The following is a 12,990-nucleotide window of genomic DNA, read 5'->3' as shown; positions in this document are numbered from 1 at the left end:
AGAAAAGGTAATTTTTGAATGCAGAGTGGCTGTTACAAATGATTCTCTTTACCACAGGGCAAGTCACTGGGAAACGTTTCCAAGTACCATTATGCCATTTTAACCACTGTAACTTCTCAAACTTGCATCACCACAGAACAGAATTATTTTTGTATCTGAGTAAGAATATAGCAGCAGAAGTCATTCTGTTCACATGACAACCATGGGCAGCTCACTTCAATGTAGTTTGATTACTTTATTCTGATGGAATGTTTTTAATGGCGCAAGTACATCCACAGGAAATCCAAAAGGCACTCGTTTGTATTGTTATGAACCAATAAAATGCGTTTAAATAAACCGAAAAAAATCTTATTCAAGCCATATGCTGAATATAGATTTTCCTCATTCTTTAAGCGGAAATCTGCTAGACATCAAGAAAAAGTACGCAAATATTCAGCCCAAATGGCAAGTGAAAGCAAAAAAAAACAGGGTGTCAAAAATCAGATCAAGATAAAAAAGGATATACCACAACAAAAACAAGCAACAAGATTAGAACTACTCTCAGGAAGTAATTACTATACCATTTATTCCAAATTAAATCCAGCAATTGACTAACAAAACAAAATTTCATTTTGTTAATTCTAAATTATGACATTGACATGGATTACCTATAAGGGTTGAAAACAAGAAGCTGAAATAGTCCACATCATTCACCGAATTATCCTGCACTTGGCACTTCCAGCCTGCAAAGGATGATCTACACAAAACCAATAGTAGATAGGTTATTAAAAACCATATAATTGGGAATTCACAACCTCCTTGCATAATACAATCAATTAGCATGACTAAATTGTTAATTTTAGCATTCCTGTTTCTCACCGCTGTTGTCAGAGTAGCATTTTGAACAGCTTCAAAAACAGGACTTGGCTCTTTCAAGACAAGCAATATTGCATTTTGTGCCCCTACATAAGCTTAGGTTGTTATGTAGATTAAATTACTGAGGTAGCAATCTTTTATAAATACTGGTATAACCTTCATTACAGTGACAACAGCCAACACACAGCAAATTAAATTATTTTTATTTCCCTTATTTGGTAAAAGTCATTATATTACAAAGCTGGACTGTTTTTTTCATTATATCCACTAATTCTGATACAACTCTTTACAGGAACAATAGATACCATTTAAAAGCAGCTTCATTGTCTACTTCAGAGCAGCTAAAGCTATTAAACACAGAACTAAATTAAAAACTTGCTTTGCGATTTAGTGCATATAAAGGAGCAGTATACAAAGACAGCAGCAAACCCATTATTAAAGCCGCCTGACACTTCACTTTTTAGGGGCAATCCGTAAGAAGACTACTTTTGTTTCTCAAATTAAAAAGCATACATCCCCGTGGAAGCTCAGAGCAAACGAAGACACCGTCAAACGGAGGTGCCTTGCCTGCGCGTCAACAAAGAACCGTGAGAAGGCCAGGAGATGACAGCACATACCTCGCACACACTTTCCTCAAAATGCGTATTATTCAAGTTTTCTCATTTGCTGCTGCTGCTGGCACTTCTACTGCAGGCTACCGACCTTTGATCCAAGAGATTGCTGCTCTACCTTCTTGCAATTTTGCTAAATTTCAGTGCTTTGGAATATAACTTCCCAAGCCAGCTATCTGCCTCGGTTCACTTTTTCCCCCAACTCCTTTCTGCCAAGCATCCCAAGTGGTTTTGCCCAGGGGTAACAGAGCTCTCGAAAGCTTGCTTCCCAAGAAGTTTTCACAGCTCCGTGCTCTGGGAATAAAACCACCAAGAATACCACGTGGAGGTTGGTACCCTCTCATCTCAAAGACCACACTAGAACTGAAAAGCTGTCGCAGCAGCACATCGGGAACGATCAGAGGCACGGAACAGCATCCACCCTAGGACTGCCTACACTAGTGCTCTTCAGCCTGCAGACATCACAGAGAGGAAGTGATCGAGGTCTACAAAATCACTGGTGGCATGAAGACAGTGAATACAGACTGAGTGCTCACTCCTCCCACGAAGAGGGTAGGGGATTGCATGAGAAAGCTTGTCAGAATCAAATTTAAGATAATAAAAAAACACTTTTTTCCTTGAAACAGTTAGCGGATGTGTCAAACTCTTCACTAAAGCACCGGTGAATGCAAAACTTTTACACAAACTCCAGATAATGGACAGAAACTCACTGCAGGCTAAAAACCGCACAAACCACAACAAGATCAGGAAATCCCTGAAGATAAAAAATCATTCTGGGGGTTGAATTGAGTGCTAGAGCTCTGCTTACCCTGTTTTTGTTCTTTCCTACGCACCTTGCTCACAGCCTGTGCTGTGGACAGTGTACTGGGTATGCAGATCTGTTGTCCGTAACAGTGCCACTGCTTTTTCTCCTTACGTGAGCTTGCACGTGTGTAGGATCTGGAAGCGTACAGCTCAATGTCCAGAAATTTTCCAAACGCTTCACCAGTTTTGGTTTGACGCCTGTATGTGACTATTTTCACACTCACAAAACAGGACAGGGGTTTTAAGCACGCCATGGTAAGTGTCACTGATGTGTACGCAAGAGGAAGCGGAGAGAATTGCTGCTCTTCTGCCCTGGGAGCATGGGAGCAGTGCCTGATCCCAAACCCTGGCAGAGCTATTGAATGCTTTTAACACTCATCTCCAAGCAGAGCTACGCTGACACACGCACATACAAAAACAGAATCCTGAAATTCAATTACAGTTTACTTTTTTAAAAAGCCAAAGCTATTATACACATTAAAATAAGCCTCAATGTTACAAGAGCATTAAGGCTAAAAATATTCGAACACTCGATTTAGAAAGTGACAGAGAAAGTTGCCTACAATCTTCAGCTTCGCCTCTTTGTGCGTATGCTTTGGAGTATGATGTTGTGTGTCATTTTCTCTAAAAAAAATCTATTGTGTCATTTTCTCCAAAAAAAAAATCTATAAAAAATCATGCCTCATTCAAATCACAGCTGAATGGATTTATCAGGATTATGCAACGAAGGATGCTCTGACCTGCTCCTGCCTTATTACCTATAACATGCACAGCATATGAGGCATGAGACAGAAAATAAGAAAGAAGGAGCTCACAAATTCAGGTGAACAAATAGGTTTTAGGGATTTTACTGGATTGTACAGTTATCTGTATTCTGAGATGCTATATAAGCGAAGGACCTCTTAAAATTGGAGGACGGAGTGAGGTAACACTTCTCAGAGTATCGTCACATTAGGTACTAAATGTCTTTTAGAAAAGAAAAACCTATTATTCATAGTAGAGGCTTCTCTCGTGCTTTTCTTCCTGCAAGTTATTGCCAAAACTGCAACAGTTCAGAAGTGAGTAGAAGACTGAAAAGAGTAACAGCTGTGGAGTAACACAGCTTCAAGTATCCTAAAGAGCAGCACGCAGACCCACCTGATCTCCAGTGCTCCACTTGTACTTAAAGAGAAATCGAAGTCAATCCTTTGCTTTCAAGACAGAAAAAGCTAAATATTCTGAAAAAAACAGCTCCTGTTTCACTGTGAATTCCTAAATTTAACAAGTACTTCCATGTTTCACGTTTTCCTTGCCTCTGTTCCTCATCTGTAAGGTATCACCTCCCCATCTCCTACTGCTGTGAAAAATACGGCACAAAACCCCACAGAATGGACATCCCTATTTTCCAAGTGAGGTATGGACATAAAATAAATAAAAAAATAGAGTCTTCTACTGCAGGACAGGGACAAAGGCAAAGCTAAGCATTATGAAAATACTCCTCCATAGTGAGCATGCTGCATTTAGCACACATTGGTGCACGGAAAAATAACCTGAGATCATGAAATCAAAGACAACCAGAATCTCACAAATACATCAATATCAAATTAAGACTTATACCCGTGCCTTTCTAGTATTTCAAGTGCAAGAATAGCACTACAGCATAGAGAAAGTTTATTTAAACTAAGAAGTCTAATCAGTTAGCTTTGAATTACCCTTGGATTGATTCAATTACCTCTGAATCCAAGTGTCTATAGCGTAGTTAAAGCTACTCAATTGTGAGATTCATGCTAAAGCAAACCAGAAATAAGGTAAAGAACATAGAACAAAAGAAATTTAATTCTAGAACAGATGCTGACATACGAAAACCACAAATTTTTTCAAAGATCTTCGTTAAGTACATTAACGCTACTACCATGGATAATTAAGAACTACGTGAATGTTAAAATGTTTAAATGCTCATAAATTAAATGTTAGACAGTTAACAAAAACCTGATTTATAGATGGAAAAGAGGTGACAAGCTACCGCACCCTCCCTTTTTTGCATACATTTTTCCTGACAATGGGAGCCTGTTATCAAATTGCATGAATGAGACCTTTCCAGTCAGCTAGTCCAAACCTACATTAACTGTGATGAATTCCGTGCTGTAATTTCCATAAGGTTATCTGCTCTCCACGAGAACAGATCTACTGAGTTGTGGAAGTGCACCTTTAGGTAACCTGTTCCGTACACCAAACGGTATTAAAAGAAAAGCTGAATCCAATTAACTTAAAAATCACTGCTGTTCTTGCCATTAGTGTAGCCCGTATTTCTCAATGACAGCAGCAGTTCAAAGCACAACGTTTATCATTTCCTGCTAACTTTTAACTCCAGATAGACCTGGATGCCTTTGTCTGTGCTGTTATTTTCAGTCTGGGGCTATATCGCAGGGTTGCAAGGTAAAACAACATTCATTCTCATTCTGGAGAGCTATGTGCACATAAATAACGAAACACACTGGAAGGAACAAAACCACAAGGAAGTACCATACCAGAACTGTTGCACCTTTATGGAAGAAAAGTAGAAGACATTTTCCTCAACCTAAGCGTGCACGGCTGTAAAATCTGTCCTTTTTAAAAAGCCTTGTGCCAATATTTATCTCAGCTTTGGCATAGTTTATTTCTGTTTAGCTTTAATGAAAACTAATTTCAGTCACATTAAAACACAACTGCAGTAACGTATAAACTCAGGTTCTTGCATCAGCTTCATCAAACTAGTTGCATGTCACACTGTTAATGAGGATCAACACTCGGTTTTCAAACCGGTTTTGGAAGGGACAGGAAACCAAGACTGCCGCACAGATGTTGAAATTATAAAAACTTGAATATTTGAGTACTTCTCCAACTGTGTCCCCATCTCCCCATCATTCACACCAACTCAGTTCCAGGTAGCATGGGTCTGGAACACAAACTACGAGAGCAAGTGAAGAGTTTTTCCTCTCCCTTTAATACACTACCATATGCGGACAATCTTTTGTGAGTGTGAGCTGTTTTTTTGTTGTTGTTTTTTTTTAAACTTCCATTATGCCTTTTCAAGGATCAAGTGTTTCCATTTGGAGATGTGGCAAAATACAACAAACATCTGCAAGGAATTAAGAGGGATTTGGAGAAAAATATGAATCCTATTTTAAGAAAATAACAATTTGAGCTATGCATTGTTAAAAGTAAGCTTGTCAGCTACTCATTTGCTCTAGGGCTGCAAAAGTTGTGTGAAGAAAAAAAAATTGCTTACACATTATAAGTGCCAGCCCAAATCAGAAGGAACATTCACTAATGAGCACAAGGCATTTACTGCCTGCTGCAATTTTAAGTGCAGCAGCGTAATTCTTCTCCCCTCGGTTAGGGGATATCAAACCACAAACAAGAACCTGGAGACAAATTTAGAGGGCTGTGTCCTTAAACACGAGCTTAGCATTCTCCTTCTCAAGCGTTACACTTCACCTAACAGCGAGCAAAGAAAAAGAAATTTGCTGAACAGATCTGGCTGAAGGAACGCGCTGTAACACACCCTGGGATCTGACTGTAGACAACTGCAGATCCTTCCTGATCCTGCAGCAAGCAAAACAGATCTGTCTTTTACCCTTTGGCCTCAGCGGCATCCAGTCAGGGAAATGCCCGATTCCTGAAAGCATATCTTTCTTTTTAGTTTATATTCAACAGTGCCTTAAGCATTTTTATTACCTTTTTCAACTCTCCTCCCTCATATTTGTGTCAAAATTGTGGGGTGTGGAAATAGAGCCAGAAAAAGCCCTTCACAGTGAACACAGACTTCATTATTCTTATATTTTTCTTAAGAACCTATTCATAATTACGATGCCTTCTTATACAAGTATGATTTTCAGCTTATTCTTCAAGGTGTATCGAGCTGACTTTCCTTTGTACCACTTGTAAGGGTGGTGGTGGTGGGGTGGTGTTTTATTTTCAGTGAGGAAGAACCTCTCATTCACAGCAATGGGTTACAATAATCTCTCCAGGTTCTGTCTGGATTGCAAATGTTTTTTGGGAATATAATGTTTTCCTTGTCTACAACAATGCATTCACTAAGTCTTTAATAAAGTAGCATGTGGGCTCCCAGTTACCTACACTCTCACTGACCTCCTCAAGCCACGTTGTCAAAGGTTGCAGACCCCATAACTAGGACAACTAAATAAAATAATAGCATTTACTCCAAAAGAAAGTATCTGTAGAAAAATTTAAACTCCACTATGGCCCTAGAACATCTGAGTAATTATGTGGAAAGACAGAATTTCACATCTTTCAACCAACAGATGGTAAAAGTCCATTCCAGTTCTTTCTAAGCACCAGATTCCTGAGGGTAGCAGGAACCAACATGCCCACTTCCTTGATGTGATGCCAACTGAGCTCCCTCGTTATTGTCTGGAAAGCAACAGAATATTTTAAAGTCACTATCTCTTAAGGAAATAGCCCATTTAAAGTGATGACAAGCAGAATGCACGTTATCCCCGGAGTTATCTCAAACCTATGAAGTCTAGGAATTCCCACACGATTTATGGCTTGCTTGGAGAGAGCACTCAGCTTTTCTGTGTATGGCCCTCAGCTTTCTCCTTTTTCTACAGCAATGAAAACAGCAATTCTTTGTGAGACCCCAGCAAGGAGAGAGCCCAACAGGAATAAGAAATGGCTGCTTGAAGCCATTGGAGCCACTTCTGAATACTCCACTTCGAAAGATAAATGTTATAAATTAATTGCCTCCCACACTGTTTCATTTAAATATAGGCAGTGAAATATTACCTGTCCGATTCTCTCTCTGCTACAGTGAAGTAATTTCCAGACACTCTGTTCCAATAGATAAAACGTTCTAAAAACGTAACTATTATGCACAAGTAAGGCACATAAATAAACTGCATTTATGTAATTCTGCTGAATAGATTTTCCTTACTTGTATCTCGAGACGCGTTAAGAGGAGACCAAGAACTTTCCTCATAAAGTCAGCAATCTAATATCTTAGTTATTTGATCACAAGGTAATAGTCTGCATTTCTTAATCTGTATTTCATAGAATAAAATGCCTCATACTAAGTACTTGGATTATATATTAACTAGCTGAAGTATCCTACCTTATACAAAGCAGAGGGCCTTGCAAGTGCATCTGTCATTCAATCACCACAAAGACACTAAGAACTACCAAACAAAACTAATAAGTCTACCAAATGGTGACAGGTGATATTCCTCTGCAACTGTTAGCTTCTGATACGTACAGCATATAGATTTTGGTATTTAAAGATAAGACCTATCTTTTGTCAGACAAACAAGAAAATCAATCACATACAAGAAAGTACATTTACAACATCTAATACAGGCCCATATTTAACAGAAAGATTTGCCTCAAATACAGTCTTCCAAAAAGCAGTCAAAACCCAAGCATTTACTTCGCTATTCCTTTAAAACTGTTCTGAAATCGCCTATCTTCTCTACAAACATAGAAAGTAAGTGCAAACAATCACACCGAAAACTCTTTCTACCTCTACCTTACAATATTGCTAAGGTTTATGACCTTAATCCCTATTAGACGACTCATAATTAATACATTTCTTCAATTCCTGGAGGGAATTCCTTATCTTTCTATAACTGTATCCTCATGCAATCAGCCAGGACTTCAATGTCAAGATGAAGTTACGACTGGAATTCCAAACCTAAGCTCCACTTACGTGAAACATTACATATTCCCTGCCCAACACATTTTAGCCATTCTTTAATTGGTAGAGAACTGCTATTCATGTATTTACAATCTATTTCAACAAATCACAAAATCAAGAATATTTTTTTACATTACTTCTTTTAGAAATGCAGCACGTTGCATCAAGACAAAAGTCTGTCTCAATACTTCAATCCAAGTAATGCCACCTAAATAATGAAACCCCACCTTGCAGATTCAGTGCAAACACTCTTAAAAATACTTCCCGTATCCTTCCATTTGTCTCCATAAATTTCAGCTTGTCAGAGTCTTAAATCAGAAGGTGACTCAGAGAACTTAACTCCTTCCAAGAAGTTGTTACCTCTCATTTCTCTCACTCTGAGGTCACAGACTGTTCTCGTGTACCTCCACACCCTTCCTCGCCCCTGTTGGTGTATGAACAAGAGTAGGGAGAAGGATTTATACCCCATAAGTCTGGCACACCTCCATCTCTCAAAACCCTACCTGACTGGATTTAGAATTACTTACATCTCAGGACCCACCCAGTAGGCACACAGCAGGCACTGCAGAAGAAGGGCAGGGAAATTAACCCAAGCCACCACCTTCTCTCCCTCATTTTCACCTGAAAATCATCAACTGCATCTATCCTAGCGAACCGACCAGCAGCAAGTCCTGTTCTTTGGCAACAGAGAGCAAGCAGTGTAGTATGGCCACGTTCGTACCTTTGAACTGTCAGCATCCAAGACAGGGTGGCTATATTTAAGCCACCGTTAATTTCAGGGTGGTCCTTGCCCTGTGCTATCTGGAAGAGCTGTAGCGCATAGAAGCCAAGAGCATTGCAGGAACTCTTCTAGCAATACAACAGTATAGGTAATTACCCTCCCATGCTCAGAAAACTTCCTGTTACATGTGGCATTACCATCATCATCATCTTGATTCTCGGCACACAGAGTCCACCATGGCTCACTTGGTCAGCTCCTGCAGACCAGCTGGCTATTAATTTCACCATCACAAAAATTAAAAATGGAAATTACAGGATGCCTTCAAAATCCATTTCCAATTAACAAAAACTTCCCAAAGTTAATATGCAATAATTAAATTTAATGTTTACTGCCTGGTACCATGACAGGGCTGTGGTTTAAGCCATCTGGATACATTTACTATCTACTTTTATAGTTTGTACACACATGTACACACACGAAAGATATGTAAGAGTTTCTTCATCTTATAATGATTGTTCCTGGAATAACTGTAACAGTCTTATTATCATCCATATGTACTCTCATCAAATCCACTTTATTGTGGCTTCTCCCTGGCAAATAGACATGGGTATGTATGTGCATTCTCTGATGCACGTAAGAACGTACATGATCTGCCAGTCAAGAGTAATGTGGAAATAAAAGCTTTAAAAGAAATTAAAAACAATTGCCAAATACAGCAGTGAGCCTCTGATGCTACTGAATGCAATCTATTTAAAGCACAACAGATAAGCAGGTGGCTTAGAAGAAAAGAGATTTACAAGAACTCCCCCATCACAAAATTGAACGAAAACGTAACGGAAGGAAAACAGTGCCATCTAGCGACAATAACATTTTTTATTCATAAGCGAGGTCTCTGAACGGACTGATTTGTATCAGTTTCTTTAAACACCACCATCATCTGAAACTACAGAAAACGTTCCATGAACCACACTGTGCCACTGAGCTGTGAAGCTGTATACATTTTGGTATAGTACTGTTCACCTCAAGAACTTCCATGTTTAATTCAAAGAATCACAAGTGCTGTAAATGACTACCAGAAGTTACCGAGCCCCTACTAATTCCTTTAAGGCTTTACCTCTGCCATCCATGACATGGAGACATAAATACCTGCTGTGAAGTATATTCTATACCTCCTTCCTACAGTCTACTCCAGTATGTCTCTCTGCTTTTGGAAAATCTTGCTAGCACTCTCAGCAGATGATTTTCTCCCATTTAATATTTCTAATCCTGCTAAAACCGCATTCTCCCACCCTTTTCAACAGCCTTTTACACATACAAAGACAAGTTCCCCCTCCTTCCCAGTCTTATTTGCCTAACAATGCTAATTTGTTAGTCCATTCCCCTTTATCACAATTTACAGACTATCATTCTTCATCTGCTCTCCTTTAGATTCAGTCCAGTTTGTCCATATCATTATCTAAAAGCAAGCCATGAAACTGGACACAATAATCCAGTCAGGCTTTACTGATGATAAGAGCTAGAAAATTAGCTCACGTATCCTGCATGCAATGACAGGTGATGAAGTTCTTAAAGCCCAGATAAAGTTCAGATCTAGAAAATGGACGATTTTTTTTTCCCTTCACTGCACTAATCCCTTCCCAAGCAAAGAGATGCATCAGGCTTTTCTGTTCTTGAGAAGTTAATATTAATTGTTACTTATCTCAGTGTTTTTGCATGCACGGTGGCTAATCTTAGCCACCAGACAATGCTCCCAAATAATTTTTTTTGGACATCTCCTTCACAGCAGCCACTAAAATTTCTGACATCATCGTGGTTCTCCAATTCTTAAAGGCATCCTATGTTGAAATTCTTACCATAAAAGTCTATGATCATGACCATAAAAAACAAAACAACAACAACAAAAGTAAGTTTCACTTACATATTAAGAAGCTGAGCCATAGCTGAAAAAAATCAAGCTTGTTTTCAAGTCCTTTAAAATTTCTACCACAAACTTTCAAGTTGGCAACATAGGTGAGAGTATTTTCAATGCTGTTACATTCACTTTGTCTATAACAAGGTTATTCAAATCTTTACAAGGATTTGCATTATTTTCAGATGTTTCTGAAGAAAACTGATCAGATTCCTTTTATTTTTATAATACTGATTCCTCTTAACACTGTGGGAACTACCTTACCAAAGAAAAACAATGCTCAATCAAGATTAAAATCTTTTTTCCAAGCTTCATTTTTCATAGTTATTTCAGATCAACTTCTTAGGTAGATAACCCACAATCTTTGAATCCAACTTCATCTAAAGCATGTTCCAAATGCCATAAATTAAGATCAAAAGACTTTCTTTGCACTTCTGAAAAAATGAAAAGTTGCTCCTCCTCCTCCTCCACTGCCAAGATGTAACCTACTTTTGGTAAGCATGCCGCCCCCCAGCAGTCCCTCTCATCTTCTGCCAAAAGGATCAAATGCCCCCAGACCACCTGCACCTTCTTGATAATCTTCAGCTACACTATTACTGTAAAAATCTCCCACACTGAAAATCAGATAAGATCTAATTAAAAAAAAAAAAAGCACCTTAGTGCTTATTACCATCTTCAGTTCTCACAATGCCTGCCTTTCATTTGGTCAGTTTGTCACTGAATTTGTAGTATATGGCAAAGATTATTATTTATTTTTTTTAATAAAATTGGAGATGCATATTCCCAAAACTACACAGATTTTCACTTTTATAGCCGTAACACATTATATAGAGAGTATTATAAATTTTATCACCATCACTTTAGTCACCTTACATGGCTATTATCAACAGGTCTGTATCTGGCAGTAGATCATAATTCATACAAGCCTACTAACTCCTATTTATTTATCCAAGCTCCAACAACACTGAGGAACAGAAAAAAGCAAGCGTATTTTTTTCCAGAAGCAGCAAAGCAAAATAATGCCATGAAATCCCAGCAATCCTTCCGCTCACTTCTGTGGAACAGCAATCTCTCCCCACCTTCATAGTCAAATGTGCTCAAGCCAGGAGAAAAACAACAGGTGTGTGAATGATTTCTGTGAAGACGCTTGCCTAGCAACTACAATTTACAGTTAAATGTGGTAACTATAGGAGGAGCAAGTTTTAAAAACTTTAAAAGAGAGCAGAACATGAGAATACATACTGCCTGGTTATTTTTCACTACAAACACGGTGAAGTCAAAGCATTTACAAGGTCAAGTCTAAGAATTTACGAGGAAGAGCTGCAATCCGTGGCAGAACAAAGACCACCAGTGATAACATTCAGCGTAGAGAGCGCTCAACAGTGCATGACCTTAAAGACAAGGAATATGATTTTGATATAAAACACTGCAGAAAATCACTCAATATAAGGCCAGGAGAAAAATTTGACAGAAGCATTAACTTCACGATGCTAATTCTTACATTCTGTGTTATCTTTGGTGTTTTAACGCAGTGCAAACCAATTAGGAAGTTCAAAACGTTTTTACAGCAAACTAAAGCACAGGTTAAGCATTTTACCTCATGCGCAGTATCCCAATAAGAGTGGCAGCCAGCTCTGAGGACATTCTTCCCATAATACAACAGCGACTCAAGCAAGCTAGCAAGCTGGCAGGGAGGCACGGTAGGAAGTACACCAGCTGAACCAGCCGCCGCTGAGCCTCAGCTGGGAGCAGAACCAGAGTGCCATCTAGCGGGTCTGAAAACATACAAAGAATGAATTAAAAGCTAGGCACAAAACATAGCTTTCTCCTACTGTCACTGAAGTATTTAAAGTTTGTAAGTGTAGGAAGAATGAGACGTAAGTCGAAGAAAACTGAGGAGCAGAGGAAGCAAGGGTAACAAAAGCAGTATGGAAGGCCAGCGGGAAATTATGAAGAGTGAAAATTATAACAAAACAATGCTAAAAAAGAATAGAATCAAACACTTTTCACTTGCACAGTATTTTCCTAATTAACTAAAAAACAAATGTCCTTCATTGCGCAAATGCCTAGGGAGGCCCTATGAAAATTATTTTTATAAATGCATCTCTCCTTGTGTTCCAGTAAACAAACTTCCATGGAGTTCCTCTTCTGCAATAATGCTCTAGGGAAGCTGATTCTACACTAGTGACAAAAACTTGGGTTACAAGTTATATTTAGATTAGTTTCCTATGAAACATATACAGTTGCTATGTTTCAAGAAACGAGTATCAGAACACACTTAGATCCAGCACTACTACCACAAACTATTGAAAAGAACTGAGCCCGTAACTGAAAAAAAAAGAAAATCAAGAAGCGTTTTATTTAAACTGAAGTATAATAAAAATAGAAACATTTTGTCTTTTGATTTTTAAGCACAGAA

The 12,990-nt window shown here is 38.6% G+C and overlaps 1 protein-coding gene across 4 annotated transcripts in view; it reads right to left on the bottom strand.

Annotated features, from left to right (window-relative positions):
• The window catches only part of TEX10 (testis expressed 10), a 53,033-nt gene that overhangs the window by 16,489 nt on the left and 23,554 nt on the right, over positions 1-12,990 (bottom strand). For all 4 annotated transcript variants that reach the window (XM_066992687.1, XM_066992688.1, XM_013181160.3 and 1 more), the window contains exons 9-10: positions 12,169-12,346; positions 648-736 (exon numbers count right to left, since the gene is read on the bottom strand). In XM_066992687.1, the coding sequence (XP_066848788.1) occupies positions 648-736; positions 12,169-12,346 (267 nt within the window). The remainder of the gene's footprint in view (positions 1-647; positions 737-12,168; positions 12,347-12,990) is intronic.

This window comes from Anser cygnoides, chromosome 2 (genome assembly GCF_040182565.1).
Source record: "Anser cygnoides isolate HZ-2024a breed goose chromosome 2, Taihu_goose_T2T_genome, whole genome shotgun sequence".
Taxonomy (NCBI): Eukaryota; Metazoa; Chordata; class Aves; order Anseriformes; family Anatidae; genus Anser; species Anser cygnoides.
Note: the sequence above shows the minus strand (reverse complement) of the source record. Positions and strands in the feature narration are given on the sequence as shown.